Raw genomic sequence first — 22,239 nt, forward strand, 5'->3', positions numbered from 1 at the left:
GCCATGGTAACAGATTAAATTACTTACAGAGACACCCATTCTAAGGCTTCAAAGAGAACTAAAATAATAAACTGACGAGCGGGACAACCTTGTGGACCATACCTCTACCTTTCAACCCTTTTTCTTCTTTCTCTTTCCTTTTCTCCACCTTACGATTAAAGCTCATTATCAGAATTTATTTGACCTATATACACTCTACTTGTAAACAATATGTATAGTAGGTATAAATCATTTAAATACCTACAAAAGTAACTAAGGAAATGATATATATCTTTAATTTAGGTTTACGTGAACCCAATGTTTAATATTTGAAATTTCATGATATTTACCTATATAAACCCTACTGTAAAACAATGAGCTTACTTTATAGATCTTTGTAAACTTACTTTATGTATCTTTATAACATTGTATACTCAATAAACTTCTTTTGACAAGGAAATATTTAGAACATGTTCTATTTCTAGGTCCGTCAGAATTTTCAAAAAAAAAAAGTCAGATGAGGCACACACACACACGATCGGAATAGACGATGAAAAACTTCCATATGACTTTTTCTGTCGGACATTCCGTTCGTGTGTACGCGGCTTTACACTATCACATTGTGTGTTACCACAGCACATGGTAAATGAATTGCGGTGCTATTAATTTTGAATGCCACCTCAGCGTAATAAGGCAACATATGTTGCTGAACACCTCAGTGCACAGCGATGCACCACAGTACATTCCATTGCAAAGTTGTGGCCCATCTGATTTTTGGGAAGTTTGAATGTGTTGACTGCAGCATAATGCTTGTTAATGCACCACCAAAATATAAATGGGTCCTAAAAGAAGAGACAAAGAAGAATATCCTTCTAGCAGAAGTAAGAAGCTGTAAGAGAAAAGATGACCTTCCAAAAAAAATAAGATAAAAAAAAAACACTGTCAGAATACACTGATCAACACTGCAGCTGATTGGTTGCAAGTGCAGATGGAACAAGAACTTTCCCATATCCCCATTCAAGAGAAGCTGATTGTTAGATCAGGTCCTCTCTAGCAGGAACAGACATAGATGAATCGAAATTGGGCTAATCCCTGCTGAACTGGCCGAATTTTGACCCACCTATGGCCAGCTTTACACAGTCACTACCAAGGTGACCTCTTTATGAAAAGAGATCGTTTCACATAACATACTTTTCTCAAGCAGAGACAAATGTACTTTTAAGAGGATTTCATCTCTCGTTCTGAATACCCTCAAACTGACAATGCATGGAAATGAAGGACAAAGTATACTCTCTTAGAAAAAATTAGTATTAACAGCGCTTAATGCATTTAAAAATGAATGAATAAAATAAAATAACTCATATAATGCTAAAATAGTCAAACAAATTAAACACATGTAATATCACTCAACTTTCAAGTGTTAGCTCGAACGAGGATATGTAAAAGCACAACATTAAGTGCAGTGACATGAGATAAAAAAGTCCCAAATCAAAAGTTCATACAAAAAACAACTATGGTATCTGTTATTAATCGCAATCACTGCACTGACTCAAAATTTTCCCATGAAAAGTTCATTGCAAGCAATGGACATCAAACAAAAGAAAGGGATTCTATTCCTTCTGGAGTGTGCATATCCAAGGGTCACTACACCTTCACCACATCACCGCGTGACCAGCCCCCTTTGGATGTGAGCTTACCAGAGGTAAGAAATAGACAAGCCTGTCATATCCTTTCTCCCATAGATCCGCTCTTCCACTGCTAGAATATCCCAGTCCTTTTCTTTTTAATCTAGAGCACTAATTTTCTGTAAAATTCTATTCAATATGGCAACCGGGAGGCTAGTGTATGGAACACACCCAGAAATGTCGTTTCCTGCTTGTGTAACTGGTTCACTGATTTTCCCAGAAGTTTGGTTTCCCTCAAATGCCCAAAATTAGAATAGGATTGTCTGGAGCTGGATTTTAGCTCAGTGCTCTACTAGAGCACTGCTAGATTACTGAGCTAAGGGGGGCGGAGCCAGCGAGCGGCATGTGAGGAGCCTCTGAACGGAGCTCCGTAAGCAGACAACAGATCCTGCAGTGATCCTGGGCTAAAGACACCCACTTTTTTCTCAGGTGGTGAGGGATGAGTTCGGGGACACCCCGGGAGTCCCTGGGGATGGTGAAATACGGCCCCCCCTGGCCAAAATCGACCGGAGAACGGCTGGCGAAATATGCATGGGGCTCTCAAAATGGCGCCGGCACACAGGAGGAGGAGGACGAATGGCCGCCGCTCCACAGGCCTGAGGATCCTTCACAGCAGGCGCCTCCTCAGCAAGACAGGGTGAGTCCTAAACCCCGGCGGGCTGATGTTCTGAAGAGGGGGAGATCCCTAGACAGGCTGAGAGACTCTGGGGCCAGTGCTGACAGAGCGGTGGAGAGGGGAGAGGAGCCATCCCTAACACAAATCATGGACGCCATACAGGGATGTCAGAGCAAGTTAATAAACCACTTTGAGGAGCTGAAGGTAGAATTCTCTTTCATGAAACATGACATGCAAAAATTAAGAGAAAAGGCACAGATCACAGATCGCCGCCTTAATACATTGGAGGATGTAATCAGGCCATTAGACACTGCAGCACAAGTGACTAAGAAGACACTGTCTGAACATACATTGAAGATGGCGGATATGGAAGACCGTATGCGAAGGAACAATATTAGGCTGGTGGGGTTCCCGGAAGGGGTGGAAGGGAGGCATCCTGAAGAATTCCTTGAGAAGTGGTTGCTGGAACATATGCCTTCTAATACCTTTACAAGTTTGTTTGCCATTGAAAGGGCACACCGCATCCCAGGACGAGCACCTCCAAAGGGAGCCCCCCCTAGATCAATGATTGCAAAAGTACTGCACTTCCGTGACCGGGAAAATATTCTGCGGGGAGCCCGAACAGGCCCTGAGTTAACGATCGATGGATGCCGTATATCAATATACCCTGACTTTTCTGCAACTACACAGAAGCAGAGGGCTTCCTTTCATCCTGTAAAGAAGAGATTAAGGGATCTTAGCCTGATATACAGCATGCTCTACCCTGCCAAATTGAGGGTGGTGGATAATGGGAAAGTATATTTCTTCAACAATCCTACGGAGGCCTCAGAGTGGTTGGATACACGGGGTCGCCAACGAAATAGAGTCTCTCCCAACCGACCGTGAGTGAGTCCTGAGAAGACATCACTAGTTTGGAGACCCAAAGAAGAAATGTCAGAAGAACCTTGGTGTTTTTTTCTCTTGTGAAAAAAAGAGGGGGGGGTTTTGTGTTGTTTTTTTTCTTTCCTTTTCTATCATTTCCTTCAGACCAACCTAAACTGATTTTCAGGTTTCTCCTACGTTTTTTTTGCATACATACTGGAAACATGGGAGGGAAAGGTTTTTGTATCCCTGCATTAGTCCCTCAAGAATGACATTTTCAGCAGTGCTTGATATTACACAGATATGGAAGATGCACTTACATTGGCACGGACATACCAGATTGCTGATCCTCCCATGGGACACATAATCTGGGGAACTGAACGTTTTTTGTTTTGATTAAGTTTTTTCTCTATTTTCTTTTTTTGCCATTACCTCCTAATATGGTTTTGTAAAAATAAAGAGAGAGGGTAAGGGGATGTTCAGGTTTCTCCTACCGAGGGGAAGGGGAAGGAGGAAATATAGAAAAAGTTTTTTTGTACACATGCTGAGAGGAAGAGGAGGGGCATGTGCACTGAAAAATGGGAGTAAAGAGTTCTTTTACCCCCTGCATTACTCTCTCAAGGTTGTCATTTAGAGTCGTGCTTGATATTGCACAAATATGGAAGATACATCTATATTGGCACGGACATACTAGCTTGCTGATCCTCCTATAGGACTCATAATCTAGGGAACTGCATGTTTTTTTTCCATACCTCCTAGTACTGTTTTGAGGGGGGGGGAAGAAGAAGTAAAAGGAGGAAAAAAGGGGGGAAAAAAAAAAAAAAGAGTTTTTTTACTGATATTGGGACTGTTTATGTCAATTGCCAGCAATATATGCTAAGTCTGCAAGATGCTCTAGGCAATATATTTTTCTATTAGTAGACTGTGTTTACTGTTTTTGCCCTTTGTGTTCAATAGCAGGTGAACGGTTCTTGAACAATACGGGTAGAACTGGCCGCCCTTTTGGCGACTGGTTTCATGTGACGGTTTTTTGAGTCGCATTTCTGTTACCTACTTAATTTCAGGTTATGGGAAAAAAGTGCCTGGCATGTTGGGGCTGGGTGCGGGGAGGGGGGTGGGGGCAGTTGGGATGTTATTTGGGTCAAAGGGTCTATGTTAATGCACAGATGGGATTGTCTTTACTTGTGGATTCTGCATTAGGTACTGCCCAAGGTATTAAGTGTAGGGGAATATGTGTGAGGGGAGAAGCCTGGAAGCCCGTTCTTACAGAGGATTATATCCAGGGGTGGAGGAAACATCTCCACTTGACTCTTTTCTTTGCTTTTTCATATCTGCCATGGAGGTAAACTTGAGGGTTATGGCCTGGAATGTCAGAGGCCTAAATGCTAAGTTCAAACGCTCCTTGGTGTTTGAGTATATAAAAAAATACAAACCTCACCTGATACTCCTACTGGAGACTCATCTGCAGGGCTCCAGGCTTCTCTCTTTAAAAAGGGCTCACATTGCTGGGGCATATCATTCCAGCTACTCCTCGTATGCGAGGGGAGTCTCTACTTTGGTCACCAAGGCCATGCCCATATCCATTCAAACAGTAAGAACAGATGTTAAAGGGCGATATGTGATACTTGTTTTGAAAGTGATGAACATGACATTGACATTTGTGAATCTCTATGTTCCTCCTCCCTTTGCGCTAACTCATCTGGATGATATGATGAAGGATACATATGAGGTAGCGGAAGGGAGGATCTTCATATTGGGGGACTTTAACTCAGTCTCTGATTCAGTGTTGGACAGGTTGGGAGGGACGGGGGGTGCTCCTGCCCCACTGGCGGGATGGATGTCTGCTCATGGTTTTAGAGATGTCTGGCGGTTTCATCATCCTGAGACTAGGGAATACTCCTGCTACTCCGAAACGCACAAGACACTCTCCAGAATAGACACTATCCTAACGGAGGGAGAGGGCATGCCATTAGTTCAGAAGATGTCTTACCTGCCTAGGGCTCTCTCTGATCATTCCCCTATGCTGTTGGAACTTAATCTGGGACCGAAGCCTGGGTTGCGACTCTGGCGGATGGAAGCTAGTTGGCTTCAGGAAGAATATGTAACAATTAAGTGCACAGAGGCCATCAAACATTACTGGGCTGATAATGCCGGTTCCGGGTCCTTTTTGCTTCAGTGGGAGGCCTTTAAGGCCACATTGAGAGGGGTGTTCATGGCAGAAGTAAAGGGATTTAAGAAGCAGTTGGCCTCCACACTACAGCATAGGGAAACAGAGGTCTCTCAGGCGGAGGCAGAGTATGTCAGAGATCCTACTGAAGAGAGGCTGTTGACATTGCGGATGGCAACACGGGAGTATAAGACAGCACTGACAGATCATACTACGAAGCTTGGCCTCGCTCAACGTCGGCGTTTGTTTGAATTTGGTGACAAGAATGGCAGATTGCTGGCATACTTGGCAAGGCCGGAATACGTTCCGGTACATATTAAATCGGTTTTCGACGACAATAAGTTGGAGGTCTGTGACTCGGCGGATATTTTGAACACTTTTGTCCTTTTTTATAAAGAATTATACAAGTCTTGTGCTCCTCTGGGGTCAGAAACAGTGGAAACGTATATAGCGGACATTGATCTCCCTAAATTGGAGGAGGACGACAGCACTGCTTTGGAGGCCGGCATTACAGTAGAGGAGGTGGAGGAGGCGATTGCCTCCTTCCCCCCTAGAAAATCCCCTGGGTTGGATGGCTTCCCATCAGAGTGGTATTGCACCTATCGTTATGGATTAGCTCCCCGCTTGCTTAGAGTGTTTAATGAGGCTAGGATGGGCGGTGGGTTGCCCCCTTCTATGAGGGAAGCCTTGGTAGTCCTGATACCTAAAGGGGGGAAAGATCCTCGGGAATGTGATTCTTACCGCCCGATCTCGCTGATGAATGTTGATACAAAGATACTGGCCAAAATAATTGCAGGAAGGCTGCAGTCAGTCATTCCTAAGCTGGTGGACGCAGACCAAACAGGATTTATTCAGGGTAGGTGCACTCAGATGAATATCAGGAGGCTTTTCTTGAATCTTCAGGCGGTCCACGACAACTCCGGGACTAGGGTGGTGGCCTCTTTGGATACAAGGAAGGCCTTTGACTCGGTTGAGTGGCCGTATTTGTTTCAATTGATGAAGTCTTATGGTTTTGGCCCAGTGTTCATCTCATGGGTCCGGCTGTTGTATACGGACCCATTGATTAGAATACGGGTCAATGGTATTATATCGGATCCCTTTCCCATTTTTCGGGGCACCAGGCAGGGGTGTCCACTTTCACCCCTACTGTTTGCCCTGGCCATTGAGCCCTTAGCGGTACAGCTGAGGTCTAGTTCACAGTTGACTGGATTGAGGATCGGGGATTTTGAGGAGCGAGTGTCACTCTATGCAGATGACATGCTGTTATATCTGCAGGATCCAGGACCCTCGCTTCTGGAGGCTTTCCGACTGATACAGAAGTTTGGAGATTACTCTGGATTCCGTATAAATTGGAAAAAATCTTCTCTTTTCCCTATAGATGAGGGGGTGACTGTTCCACTGGGATGCCCCATTCCATTATCTCCATCTTTCAGATACCTGGGAATTGAGATTCAACTCCCCATTTCCAAGTTCCTGGAGACCAATTTGTCGCCAATTGTGGGGAAGTTTCGGGAAAAAGCTCAAAGATGGCAGAATTTACCGATCACCTTGATGGGAAGGATAAATCTATTCAAGATGATCTTCCTGCCAAAGTTTCTATATATCCTCTCGAACTCCCCGGTCTTCGTGACATTGCGGGTCTTTAGGAATATTGACTCCATTATTGTAAGTTTCTTGTGGGGGTCTAAAGCTCCCAGGGTCTCTTTAAAGGTTTTGAAACTACCAGTTACATTTGGGGGACTTGCCCTTCCGGATCTGCGCTCCTATTTTATGGCCTCACAGCTCTCTTTCCTGCACTGGCGGTTGTCTCCACAGACACCTAATGCCACTGCCTTGTTGGAGGCTGCAATTGCCACATCACAGGAGACCCTGCAGAATGTCTTATATAGGAGGGGAGTTCCAGGTAGGAAGATAGGCTCGGTGATGGCGTTACCGGGAAAGGTTTTTCACCTGTGCTCTCAGCGACGGGGTGATGAACCTTTATGGCTATCTCCCAACAGTCCTTTGTGGTACAATCGATCATTGGGAGAGTTTATGAAACTCTCTGATGGCCCAGGGTTATGGGCAAAATACGGTATTAAATACCTACACCAAATTTGTAGTGATGGTCGTTTGTGCACGTTTACCCAGTTGCGTGAGCAATTTGGAGTGCCGAGGTCTTGGCTCTTCCGATATGCACAATTGAGGCACGCAGCATACACTCAGTTCGGAGGGTCTGAGATTCGTGTACAGAATACAGACCTGGAAAGAGTACTGATTGACCCAGATGAGTCAAAGAGGATTTCCAGATATTACGGAGCAGTGGGTCCAGGTCAGGTAGCTCTGACCTCCAAGGCCAGGGAGAGATGGGAGGTGATCGTCCCGGAGTTGTCGGAGGAGCTATGGCAGGAGGTACTGGACACTTTTTTGGTGTCTGTTGTCTCCTCCACGGACAGAATGATTCAATATCGATATCTACACCAACAATACTACACACCGACCAGATTACACCGAATGCATAGAAGGGACTCTGCTATATGTCATAAATGTGGGAAGGAGGAGGGCACATTTGCACATATGGTGTGGGAATGTATGAAAGTGAGTCACTGAATTTATATCAGATAAGTTTGCTTTACCGAATATTTGCTCTCCTATGCGGTGTTTACTTGGGATTTTTGATCAAGAGGAGTTGAATGCCCACACTAAATTGTTTCTAAGGATCCTGTATTTTGGTGTTAAAAAGCTCATAGCAAGGAGATGGATACATGGGGAACAATTGACGCTAGGGATGTGGATTAAAATAATAAACGCGGATTTAATGCTGTATAAAATGACTTACGAGGCTAGAGGGGCTACCAAGAAGTTTAGGAAAGTTTGGTTTAGGTGGATAGACTCTGAAAATACTCTGGATGTAGAGACGCCCTAGTATGATGTACTAGAGATAAAGTTAAAATTCTGGAGAGATGATAATAGACTGTTTTGCTTCCCTTCCTAGGTGGGCTAGATAGGGGTTTTTTGTTTCTTGAGAATGGGCAAAAATATCGAAATTCAGACATCCCGGGGGAAGAAGGGGGGAGGGGAGGGGAGGGAGGGTGCATTGTTAAAAAAATGCACGTGTATACTATCATAGGACAGAATTGATGATGAGAAGGACATATGTTAAACCTGCAATATGACTGTTATATTTCTGGAATTTCTATGCTAATGGAACATATGGAATATGTGTAATATGAGTGATATGTATACTTGTTGTGCATAATAAAAAACTTTTCAAAAAAAAAAAAAAGATTACTGAGCTAAAATTGAGCTCCAGACAATCCTATTCTAATTTTGGGTATTTGAGGGAAACCAATCTTCAAAATTTTGAGTCAGTGCAGTGATTGCGATTAATAATAGATACCATCGTTGGTTTTTGTATGAACTTTTGATTTGGGACTTTTTTTATCTCATGTTACTGCACTGAATGTTGTGCTTTTACATATCCTCGTTCGAGCTAACACTTGAAAGTTGAGTGATATTACATGCGTTTAATTTGTTTGACTATTTTAGCATTATATGAGTTATTTTATTTTATTCATTCATTTTTAAATGCATTAAGCACTGTTAATACTACCTTTTTCTAAGAGAGTAATCTTTGTCCTTTATTTTGTTTTTTATTTATAACAGCAGCTAGAATTACTTTTAAGGTAGATTAATTTCTTCTTTCTTTTTTCCATTTTGAGCGCTAGGATCGGTGTTGTTTATCAACCCTGGTATTTGTTTTTTAATGCATGGAAATGATTCAAACTGCAAATGTTTTACCTAAAGCTAGCTATACACTTTTAGTGAACTGAAGAAGAGGAAATCAATAGATTCCTCCATCAATGTTAAACAGCATGGCCGGGGGGAATCTCCAGGGTCTGAACCTGACTATTTGAACAGTAACTGAATCTGAAAGGAAGAAGTCAATGTTCGGCCAAAAATTTTCCACCCAGCTCAGTCGATTATTGACTTTTTGTTAAACTAGATGGTGCCAACAGAGCCACCCTCAGCTCACATTTCAGAGATTTAGTCACAAGTGTAAATGCACACTTAGTGGTCTTCCATCTATGGAACACACACACCTCACTTTAAGTGTTTCTCCCCAGCTAATGCTGGGGAGAAGGTTGAGAAGTAGTATTCCTGAAATACCAATTGTTCAACCTAGGTCTCTAATGACACACTGCAGCACCCAGAGAAAGACCAGGCACTTCCTGTATGTTCTAGATTATCCGCTTGCCGACCGCTTCATGCAGATATACCGCGGCAGAAGGGCTCGCACAGGCAGAATCATGTACCTGTACATTCCCCTTCAAGAGGCGGCCAGCACGCGCCCACGGCAAGCTCCGTGAGTCGGGTCGCGGCTCCCACGGACTCGATCGCCGCGGGTATACCTGCGATCGCCTCACGGGGAGAAAGAACGGGGAGATCCTAATGTAAACAAGCATCTCCCCGTTCTGCCTAGTGACAGTGTCACTGATATCTGCTCCCTGTCATCGGAGTAGAGATCAGTGACATGTCACACACAGCCATGCCCCCCCACAGTTAGAAACACGGCCCTAGGACACACTTAACCCCTACACTGCCACCTAGTGGTTAACCCCTTCACTGCCAGTGTCATTTACACAGGAATCAGTGCATTTGTATAGCACTGATTGCTGTATAAATGACAATGGTCCCACAAATGTGTCAAAAATGTCCGATGTGTCCGCCATAATGTCACACTCATGATAAAAATCGCTGATCGCCGCCATTGAAATAAAAAAAATATATTAATAAAAATGCCATAAAACTATCCCCTATTTTGTAAACGCTATAACTTTTGCGCAAACTGATCAATAATCGCTTATTGTGATTTTTTTTACCAAAAATATGTAGAAGAATACGTATCAGTCTAAACTGAGGAAAAAATCGTTTTTTTATATATTTTTGGGGGTTATTTATTATAGCAAAAAGTAAAAAATAATGCTTTTTTTTTCAAAATTGTCGCTCTTTTTTTGTTTATAGCATAAAAAATAAAAACCGCAGGGGTGATCAAATACCACCAAAAGAAAGCTCTATTTGTGGGAAAAAAAGGACGTCAATTTAGTTTGGGAGCCAAGTCGTACGACCGCGCAATTGTCAGTTAAAACGACGCAATTGCAAAAAGTGCTCAGGTCAGGAAGGGGGTAAATTCTTCCGGGGCTGAAGTGGTTAAACACCATGTCTATGGTAGCCTGTATCTGGCATGTTTAATGCTAGTTAAACAATGAATATTTCTAAACAAATACCATTATGGTGAAACAAGGTAAATAAGTAGAAAATCTGAATACAAGAATACTTACAGTTTTTGCAGGTTATGAAGTCCTGAGAACATGTCAGATGACAGACATCCAATCCTGTTGTTAGATAGGTCACTGCAAAGAACCAGAGATCATTAAAGCAAATTTCTCACACACACACAACACACACAACACACACAACACACACAACACACACAACGGATTCTATGTAATAAGCAATATTTGCCTGTACTATGAGAGTTAAGTTCTATTAGCTTACATTTCAAGATTGCTTTATGTGTATGCACTACATTCCCAAGCACTTATGCATTCTTTTATAGAGCCTAGCTATCAAGACTGCAGACCTACAGGTGGAAGCTATATCTAGTGGTTGAACCAGCAATTCAGACTCTGGGCAGAACATCAAATATTTAACAAGCTAGGACTAGGGATGAGCTTCGAGTTCGAGTCGAACATGTGAACATCGGCTGTTCACCAGTTCGCCGAACAGCGAACAATTTGGGGTGTTCGCGGCAAATTCGAAAGCTGCGGAACACCTTTAAAAGTCTATGGGAGAAATCAAAAGTGCTCATTTTAAAGGCTTCAATGCAAGTTATTGTCATAAAAAGTGTTTGGGGACCTGGGTCCTGCCCCAGAGGACATGGATCAATGCAAAAAAAAGTTTTAAAAACGGTCGTTTTTTCGGGGGCAGTGATTTTAATAATGCTTAAAGTGAAACAATAAAAGTGTAATATTCCTTTAAATTTCGTACCTGGGGGGTGTCTATAGTATGCCTGTAAAGGGGCGCATGTTTCCCGTGTTTAGAACAGTCTGACAGCAAAATTACATTTCAAAGGAAAAAAAGTCATTTAAAACTGCTTGCGGCTATTAATGAATTGCCGGTCCAACAATAGACATAAAAGTTCATTGATAGAAACGGCATGGGAATTCCCCACAGGGGAACACCGAACCAAAATTAAAAAAAAAAAAATGATGTGGGGCCCTTCAGGTCTGGTATGGATTTTAAGGGGAACCCCGCGCCAAAATAAAAAAAAAAAATGGTGTGGGGTCCCCCTCAAAATCCATACCAGACCCTTATCCGAGGACGCAACCTGGCAGGCCGCAGGAAAAGAGGGGGGCGAGAGAGTGCCCCCCCACCTCCTGAACCGTACCAGGCCACATGCCCTCAACATTGGGAGGGTGCTTTGGGATAGCCCCCCAAAACACCTTGTCCCCATGTTGATGGGGACAAGGGCCTCATCCCAACAACCCTTGACCGGGGGTTGTGGGGGTCTGCGGGCAGGGGGCTTATCAGAATCTGGAAGCCCCCTTTATCTTCTATCTTCTTTCTTCTATCTTCTATCTTCCTTCGGTTTCTTCCTCCATCTTCTTCTTCTGGTTCCTCCTCCGATGTTCTCGTCCGGCATCTTCCTCCGTAGTGTCGGCGTCTTCTTCCCTTCTTCTCGGGCCGCTCCGCATCCACCATGATGGGAGGCTCCCGCTGTGTGATGCTTCTCCTCTTCTGACGGTTCTTAAATAACGGAGGGCGGGGCCACCCAGTGACCCCTGCCCCCCTCTGACGCACTGGGACTTGACGGAGACTTCCCTGTGGCATTCCCCGTGACGTCAGAGGGGGCGGACAGGGAAGTCACCGTGCGTCAGAGGGGAGCGGGGTCACCGGGTGGCCCCGCCCTCCATCATTTAAAAACCGTCAGAAGAGGAGAAGCGTCACACAGCGGGAGCCTCTCATCATGGTAGATGCGGAGCGGTCCGAGAAGAAGGGAAGAAGACGCCGACACTACGGAGGAAGATGCCGGACGAGAACATCGGAGGTTTTGTAACTGACCTAGCTTGTCCAGACATGCTTAAGTATCACCTACCCTAACCTTTCTTTGAGTGCTGACTCTATGTTTGCTTCCCTACCTAATTTTAACCCTTGGTGTTGGTTACCCCTATATACAGGAGAGGAGTGTGGGGGGTATGACAGTGAGCAGTATCCACAGCAAAGGAGTGTGGAGGGTTGACAATGGGCATTATGCACAGGAGAGGAGTGTGGAGGGTATGCCAGTGGGCAGTATGTACAGGAGAGGAGTGTGGAGGGTATGACAGTTGGCAGTATGTACAGGAGAGGAGTGTAGAGGGTATGGTACAGGCAGTATGTACAGGAGAGGCGTGTGGAAGGTATTATGGGGGCAGAATGTACAGCAGAGGAGTGAGGAGAGAAAGACAGTTGGCAGTATGTACAGGAAAGGAGTGTGGAGAGAAAGACAGTTGGCAGTATGGGAGAGGAGTGTTGAGGGTATGATGGGGCAGTATGTACAGGAGAGGAGTGTGGAGGGTATGACAGTTGGCAGTATGTACAGGAGAGGAGTGTAGAGGGTATGGTACAGGCAGTATGTACAGGAGAGGCGTGTGGAAGGTATTATGGGGGCAGAATGTACAGCAGAGGAGTGAGGAGAGAAAGACAGTTGGCAGTATGTACAGGAGAGGAGTGTGGAGAGAAAGACAGTTGGCAGTATGGGAGAGGAGTGTTGAGGGTATGATGGGGCAGTATGTACAGGAGAGGAGTGTGGAGGGTATGACAGTGGGCAGTATGTACAGGAAAGGAGTGTGGAGGGTATGACATCTGGCACTATGTACAGTAGAGTAATTTATGAAAGTGGACAGTACGCACAGGAAAGGAGTGTGGACAGTATAATACTGAGCAGTATGTACAGGAGACAAGAGTGGAGGGTAAGACAGTGGGCAGTATGTACAGGAGAGGAGTGTGGAGGGTATGACAGTGGGCGGTATGTACAGGAGAGGAGTGTGGAGGGTATGACAGTGGGAAGTATGTACAGGAGAGGAATGTGGAGGGTATGACAGTAAGCAGTATGTACAGGAGAGGAATGTGGAGGGTATGACAGTGAGCAGTATGTACAGGAGAAGAGTGTGGAGGGTATGACAGTGGGCAGTATGTACAGGAGAGGAGTGTGGAGGGTATGACAATTTAGCCTAATGTACGGGAGAGAGATGTGGAGGGTATGACAGTGGGCAGTATGTACAGGAGAGGAATGTGGAGGGTATGACAGTGGTCAATATGTACAGGAGAGGAATGTGGAGGGTATGACAGTGAGCAGTATGTACAGGAGAGGAATGTGGAGGGCATGACAGTGAGCAGTATGTACAGGAGAGGATTGTGGGGGGTATGGTATGACAGGGGGCACTTTGTATAGGAGAGAAATGTGGAGGGTATGACAGTGGGCACTATGTATAGGAAAGAAGTGTATGACAGCAGGCACTATGTATAGGAGAGGAGTGTGGAGAGTATGACAGTGGGCACTATGTACGGGAGAGAAGTGTATGACAGCGGGCACTATGTGTAGGAGAGAAGTATGGAGGGTATGACAGTGGGCAGTACATACAGGAGAGGAGTGTGGAGGGTATGAAAGAGAGTAGTATGTACAGGAGAGGAGTATGGAGGGTATGACAGTGGGCACTATGTACAGGAGAGGAGGATGAAGGAATCTGGGAAGGAAAAATGTAAAGGTTTATGGAAGGATGTTTAGGGACTGTGTATTGGTTAAGCGGGCCCTACATGGATTGAAATTAAACCAATTAAACAGAGACCAGCCATGGTTGATGTATGTATGGGCTAGCTGGTTGTACACAAGTCAATCTATTAATCGACTTGAGGACAACCAGCCTGTCAAGTTTTTCCCAAAACAATCAGTGCTGCCAGCTATAGTAAGCAACACGGATCATTGTATTCTGTGGGTAGGGAGGGCTCCCCACTGGCAGAACACAATAACACTGCGGGAGTGATTCCCCCATCCACAGGTAAGCAGGTGATAGGGTGTGTGGGGACAGGCTGGAGAGAGAGGTCTATCAGCAGGGGGGTGTGAGGTGGTCATGGAGGCATATCAATCAGCAGATGGGGGGATTAACTGGAAGTGATATCTTTTGGAGTAGGGTCTGTCATCTGCAGGTTGGAAAATGGTCATCTGTGATATAAGTTGAAGGCGAGGTTGAGGTGGCTAACATGGGAAGTGGCTGGGGAGTGACCTGGTTGGTGGTGAGTGTGAAATGGATGATGTGTTTCAAGTTTCTTTCACATTTGCGGTAATGCTTATGGCCCTTATGGCTTTTCAACGAGCGATATAGCAGCAGCTGACAAGCATTCATAAGGTGCTCCTTGTTTTTTTTTGTACATCGATGAACTGTATTTTTACATTGTTGGACTATGCTGCTATTGCAAGCGAGTTTGGCTTGCAGTTGCAGAGTGGCCCCATTGAAATCAATAGGGGAGTTTGACAGGCGGTGCTGCCTGTCAAACTCTGCATGCTCCAAGCTGTCCATTGAGCTCAGTGCCTCTGACAAGAAGTGAGGAGAGGCACTGTGAGTTCATCCTCTCAGTCTGCTGCAGAGTGTGCCAGCTTGTATTTAAACTGGCCGCTCTGTATGTAGCTTCTGACAGGCTGTGCAAGAGCCCCGTATCTCCGGAACCATAGATGATAGGAGCCCAAAATTTAGACCAGTGGTGGAGTATGTCTTCAGCTATCTACCCCCCCCCTCAAAGTTTGGGGTCTCTGTGACCCCTGGTCGCCAAGCCACGACCCTCAAAGTCGATCGTTTTTTTTTTTGTTTGTTTTTTTGTGATTTTTTTGGGGGGCAAATGGGCCTATCTTAGGGGCCTTGAGCTGCAGCTCCAATGGCTCCTATGTTAATCTGGCCCTGAACCACAGCTTGTGTTGGGCTTTTTCCATGCCTGATGAAGCATAATCTTGGAAACTCATTCTATAGTTAGGTTATGTTGCTACAGAAAAAGTTAAAGGGATTGTAAACCATCATGTTTTTTCACCTTAATGCATCCTATGCCCCCAGGGCCTCCCATCCTATGCATTAAGGTGAACAAAACACCTGGCAGTGACTGGCCCCCCAGTGCCCCTGTTTTACTTACCTGAGCCCTGGAACTTTATCCGGCGGGGACACGCTCTTCCTCTGCCCGGGGTTCTTGGCTTTTGATTGGATAGATTGATAGCAGCGCAGCCATTGTCTCCCGCTGCTGTCAATCAGATCCAATGACGCTGGCACCGGGGGGCAGGGCCGAGTCATACATTCAGCGGCTGTGGATGCCGAATGATGGACTGGGGAGCATGCCCGCAAGGTAATCCCCGGGAGAGAACTTCTCCTAGTTCTCCTAGGGGGTTAGATGATGTGGGGAGGAGCTGCGAGAGCCGCCGGGGGACCCCAGAAGAAGAGGATTGAGGCCACTCTGTGCAAAACAAGCTGCACAGTGGAGGTAAGTATGACATGTTTGTTATACAATCACTTTAAGTAGCTAGTCCTGCTAATCATAATTGGCTTGGAGGTGGAAAACCCAAGCAATACATAGTTCAATTCTAGTAAATCAGGTAAATTAATCACCTAATGACTCCATAAGGCCCGCATTTGTTATTTTTTTTTTTTTTATAGTTATAGAGATGAAAATAATGTGTTTTTGGTGAAATAAGCACCACATGAAGCTTTTTCCATTAAATTATATTAATGAATAAGCCTGAGTATAGTAAGCATATCCAAACCAAATGGTGAATTGATGTAATTATTATTTCAACAGGTTCACTACAATACACTTTTCAATTTCCTAAAAGACTGCTCATGTGAAACATTTTATTTTTGTAACACGGTTTCTTCTTTATGAATTTTCATTTGCATCTGGCATTTTATTTTACAGGTATGTTAGTTAAATGAATACGAAGCTTGCTGCTAAATCAGTAACATGATTAAATCAAAAATATACATTTAAATTTTTAATTTAATCTCTAAATGCAACATCAGATAGTGTAATTTAGATTTAATGTTTAAGAATAAATTATAGAAAACAATCATTTGCACTAAAATGAAAAACTAAGCTCAGGGATCTTAAAAAAAAAAAATATGACAGTGCAAATGTTTTGTTTAGTTTGGATAAAATACTACAGCATTGGGACGTCTGCCTTTCTACGCACATGAACTTTAATGACATCCCAGTCTTAGTCCGTAGGGTTCAATATTGAGTTGGCCCACCCTTTGCAGCTATAACAGCTTCAACTCTTCTGGGAAGGCTGTCCACAATGTTTAGGAGTGTATCTATGGGAATGTTTGACCATTCTTCTAGAAGCGCATTTGTGAGGTGAGGCACTGATGTTGGATAAGAAGGCCTGGCTCGTAGTCTCCGCTCTAATTCATTCCAAAGGTGTTCTATCAGGTTAAGGTCAGGTCTCTGTGCAGGCCAATCAAGTTCCTCCACCCCAAACTCACTCATCCATGTCTTAATGGACTTTGCTTTGTGCACTGGTCCAAATCATTTGGTGGAGGGGGGTTTATGGTGTGGGGTTGTTTTGGATGAGCGAGTTTGGGGTGGAGGAAGCCTGCACAGAGTCCTGACCTAACCAGAGAGAACACCTTTGGGATGAGTTAGAGTGGAGACTGCAAAGCAGGCCTTCTCATCCAACATCAGTGCCTGACCTCACAAATGCACTTCTGGAAGAATGGTCAAACATTCCCATAGACACACTCCTAAACCTTGTGGACAGCCTTTCCAGAAGAGTTAAAGCTGTTATAGCTGTAAAGGGTGGGCCAACTCAATATTGAACCGTATGGACTAAGACTGGGATGCCATTAAAGTTTATGTTCGTGTAGGCAGGTGTCCCAATACTTTTGACCATATAGCGTATATACTACTGTTTGTGAGCACAATGCGAAGACCCTCCAGTTTTTATCATCTGGAAGCCAAAGCTCTGAAGTTGTTCCCATTTCTGAAGGGCTGTTTTTTTTCAGAAATCTTTTCTTTTTTTTTTTTAAACCAACAAAACTAGCACAAATACAAACAAGATACAAAACACAGTACATGTTGAGCAAAGTATTATTGCATCATTTAAACCCTCATTGGGTCACATTTTCATTCTCCTATCTAATATATAAATCAGTGTCAGGTCACCTGAGTCCAGGTGACAGATGCACCCCATTGGGGTCAGGAGTGCACCGCAAGGTAGTGAACCCTACGGCTGACTGCTGCGGGTGGAGCTATAGGAGATTCAGGACTGAAGGTATCCTGGAGCACCAACACGGATCACACTGGGAGCTAGAGCATGAGATTTCCCAGGATGCGGATTCTAAGATCCAGCGGGTGTTCACCAGAAGCCCCTAGTGGTGGGGATAGATTTGGCTGCAGTCTGGGTCCAGGTCGTGAACCCCAGGGCCTCCCAGCTCACGCTCACGGTAGACTACAGGAAGGTAGAGAGGAAGCAGCAGACTGCGACAACAAAGGATAGTCAGGAGACAGCCAAAGGTCTGGACAACAAGCAGGTAAGGATAGTCAAGGAACACGCCAAGGTCGGGATATGAAGCAGGCAAGGACATTCAAGAACAAGCCAGGATCGGTAACTAGAATCAGACGTAGAACACACAGCAAGGAGCAGACAAAAGCCAAACACACCATATTGATCAGCTGAGCAAGCTTGCAGTGCACAGGTTAATATGGTGTTCCCTGACAGGGGCTGGGGTGGAGCCATGCTTTGAGGAGAGATTACTTAAGAGACTAGCCGCCCTTCTCCTGGCTGCTTAACCACTTCAGCCCCGGAAGATTTTACCCCCTTCCTGACCAGAGCACTTTTTGCAATTCGGCACTGCGTCGCTTTAACTGACAATTGCGTGGTCGTTGCACCCAAACAAAATTGCCGTCCTTTTTTTCCCACAAATAGAGCTTTCTTTTGGTGGTATTTGATCACCTCTGCGGTTTTTATTTTTTGTGCTATAAACAAAAAAAGAGTGACAATTTTGAAAAAAACGCAATATTTTTAAATTTTTTCTATAATAAATATCCCCCAAAAATATTTATATATATAAAAAACTATTTTTTTCCTCAGTTTAGGTTGATATGTATTCTTTCTACAAAAAATCGCAATAATCGTTACAGTGTCTACAAAATAGGGATAGTTTTATGGCAATTTTATTATTAAATTTTTTTTTTACTAGTAATGGTGGCAATCTGCGATTTTTATCAGGACTGCAACATTATGGCGGACATGTCGGACAATTTTGACACATTTTTGGGACCATTGGCATTTTTACAGCTACTGCTATAAAAATGCATTGATTACTGTAAAAATGTCACTAGCAGGGAAGGGGTTAACACTAGGGGGTGATCAAGGGGTTAATGTATTCCCTAGCGTGTGTTCTCACTGAAGGGGGGAGTGGACTGTGTAGGGGAAGAGATAGATCGCTGTTCATACTCTGTATGAACAGACGTTCTGCCACTTCTCACAGATTCTCACAGTTTACACACACAGATGTTGGTTTTCTGTGTGCCCCAAGCGATCGCGGGAGCCTGGTGGTGATCGCGACCGCCGGGGACTTGCATCGGCTTCGTAGGCAAGCAGGGGGCCCCTAGTGGCCACAGATGAAGCGACGTTACATAACGTCGTTTCGCCCAGCCAAGCCATTCTGCCGTAGTACAACTGCGACGGCTGGGTCGGCAAGTGGTTAAGCTGAACACATGGAGAGGTAAGCTGGCAGACAAACTTTACTGTGGATCCATGACAAACAGTTAGGATAAAAAGGATAACAAAGATTATGACTAAGGCATGAGTCCTTTCAATTACCACAATGACAGCCAAATCAAGGAGGAAAAAAAAAAACAAAAAACACAACTATATCAGCTCATATCGACAACCATCCATGAAGCCTATATAACAGTAAATGTAACAGTGTCATATCAAAAGTTGATAAGAATATCCGAGGCCGTATAAGGCTCAGACAGCCACTTAGCCCAGATTTTATCATACTTGAGAAGGGCTATTTTTTATTTATTTCTATGAGCCATCCCCTGTGAAGAAAGCGGAAGGAAGGTTACACCATATTGTGGATTCACAACAAGACTATAAGGAGAATTCGATTTAAAAACAAGAGCTTTGAAAATCACCCTACAGCAGAAAACAAGAGCTTTGAAAATCACCCTACAGCAGAAAACAAGAGCTTTGAAAATCACCCTGCAGCAGAACCTTGGCTGTTAAGTCAGGACTAGTGATGAACAAATTGAGAGTTTGTATTAGCCAAGATTTTGGCCAAATCAGAAACATTTGTCGAAATGTCACTATTTGGAGCATGCCTCAGTATAGTCATTAGAGTAAAGTCGTTTTCGCTAGAATATTGAAAGGTTAAAACCCCTATCAGTTTCTTTTTGTTGTTCATCTGGGGGCATTCTAATTTCTTTCTGCCCCAGAGAAGCAACAGGAAGCGAAAGGAAATCTCTACAAAGTGAGCAGAGTCGTGTCCCCCCCCCCCCCGCCACCCGTCCCTTTCAGCTGTCACCAGAACAGACGTGCCATTGGAAAACGTAGCATCATCTCTTGATTGGGTGACAACTCTAATATCTTGGATTTCACATCACTTCTTGTCTTGGTGGCAATGGTCACCAGGACATTCTGTATCTATGAATCTACCCAGCTGAGTTAGAGACAACAATAAGAATTTGACTGTGGTTCTAACCCTTTCTTACTTTATCTAAAACTAAAGAAACATTTAGTTGTACGTACATTTTAAAGCGTATGGTCAAAATGTAAAGTGATATATTTAATTCCACATTTTATTTCAATTATTTCTAGCCTACTTCTATTAATTTAAATAAACTTGAAGTTTGTAAACTTTGTTTCTGAAAATCTCCAGATATTCACTTTCTTGAATTCTGTGACATGTATTCACTATGCCCTGTTTATAGGCACTACTGTGTCACAGAATTCACAGTGCCTGTGTAGTAGACATGTGCAGGATGAAAAAATTCGTTTAGTTTAGTTTCGTTTCGATTCGTTATTTAACTTAATTCGTTTAGTTAAATTCGTTGCATTCATTACATTCGTTTTCGGAATTCGTTTCGTTCCGTATTCGAATTCGAAAAAATTCGACCGCATTCGAAAAAATTCGACTGCATTCGAAAAAATTCGACCGTATTCGAAAAAAACGATCAAATTCGAAAAAATTCTAACACATTCGAAAAAAACTGTCAAATTCGAAAAAATTCTACCACATTCGAAAAAAACTATCAAATTCGAAAAAATTCTACCACATTCGAAAAAAACTATCAAATTCGAAAAAATTCTAACACATTCGAAAAAAACTGTCAAATTCGAAAAAATTCTACCACATTCGAAAAAAACTATCAAATTCGAAAAAATTCTACCACATTCGAAAAAAACTATCAAATTCGAAAAAATTCTACCACATTCGAAAAAAACTGTCAAATTCGAAAAAATTCTACCACATTCGAAAAAAACTATCAAATTTGAAAAAATTCTACCACATTCGAAAAAAACTGTCAAATTCGAAAAAATTCTACCACATTCGAAAAAAACTATCAAATTCGAAAAAATTCTACCACATTCGAAAAAAACTGTCAAATTCGAAAAAATTCTACCACATTCGAAAAAAACTATAAAATTCGAAAAAAACAATAACTGAATTTGAAAAAGTAAACTATATATAACCATTTTGCGAAATTTGAAATTCGTATAGAATGAAATCGAATTCCAATAGAAAAGATTAGGATAGAATAGAAAGTATAAAAGAATAGCATAGAAAAACAATAGATCAGAATAGAAAAAAATATAATATATTGTATTCTAAGCTTTTCTATTTGAATTCGAATTCATTCTGTACCAAATTCCAATTTTGGAAGATGGTTAAATATATATATTATATATTTTTTCTATTCTGTTCCATTGTTTTTCTATGCTATTCTTTTCTATTCTATTCTAAACTTTTCTATTTGAATTTGAATTAATTCTATGCGAAATTCGAATTTCGGAAGATGGCTTCTAAAATTAGAATTTCGTATAGAATGAATTCGAATTTGAATAGAAAAGATTAGAATAGAAATAGAATAGACTAGAAAAACAATAGAACAGAAGAGAATAAAATATAATATATATATTTTTTTTTCTATTCTGTTTCATTGTTTTTCTATGCTATTCTTTTTTATTCTATTCTAAACTTTTCTATTCGAATTTGAATTCATTCTATACGAAATTCGAATTTCGGAAGATGGCTTCTGAAAGTGGAATTTCGTATAGAATGAATTCGAATTTGAATAGAAAAGATTAGAATAGAAAATAATAGACTAGACAAACAATAGAACAGAACAGAATAAAATATAATATATATAATTTATTCTATTCTGTTCTATTGTTTTTCTAGTCTTTTCTCTTCTACTCTAATCTAATCTTTTCTATTCAAATTCGAATTCATTTTATAAGAAATTCAAATTTCGGAAGATGGTTTTATATATATATATATATATATATATATATATATATATATATATATATATATATATATATATATATATATATATATATATATATATATATATATATATATATATATATATATATATATATATATATATATATATTATACATATATATATATATATATATATATATATATATATAAATATTCAATATTCAATATTCAAATTCGAATAGAAAAGTTTAGAATAGAATAGAAAAGAATAGCATAGAAAAACAATGAAACAGAATAGAAAATTATATATATATATATATATATATATATATATATATATATATATATATAACATCTTCCAAAATTCGAATTTCATATAGACCGAAATCAAATTTGAATGTAAAAGATTAGAATAGA

General features: G+C 42.2%; 1 protein-coding gene across 3 annotated transcripts in view; it reads right to left on the bottom strand.

The window, feature by feature from the left end:
* ADGRA1 (adhesion G protein-coupled receptor A1) overlaps positions 1-22,239 on the bottom strand; it is a 1,332,527-nt gene that overhangs the window by 1,084,531 nt on the left and 225,757 nt on the right. For all 3 annotated transcript variants that reach the window (XM_073596079.1, XM_073596078.1, XM_073596080.1), the window contains one exon: positions 10,630-10,701. In XM_073596079.1, the coding sequence (XP_073452180.1) occupies positions 10,630-10,701 (72 nt within the window). The remainder of the gene's footprint in view (positions 1-10,629; positions 10,702-22,239) is intronic.

The sequence above is a fragment of the Aquarana catesbeiana genome, linkage group LG08, assembly GCF_042186555.1.
Source record: "Aquarana catesbeiana isolate 2022-GZ linkage group LG08, ASM4218655v1, whole genome shotgun sequence".
Taxonomy (NCBI): Eukaryota; Metazoa; Chordata; class Amphibia; order Anura; family Ranidae; genus Aquarana; species Aquarana catesbeiana.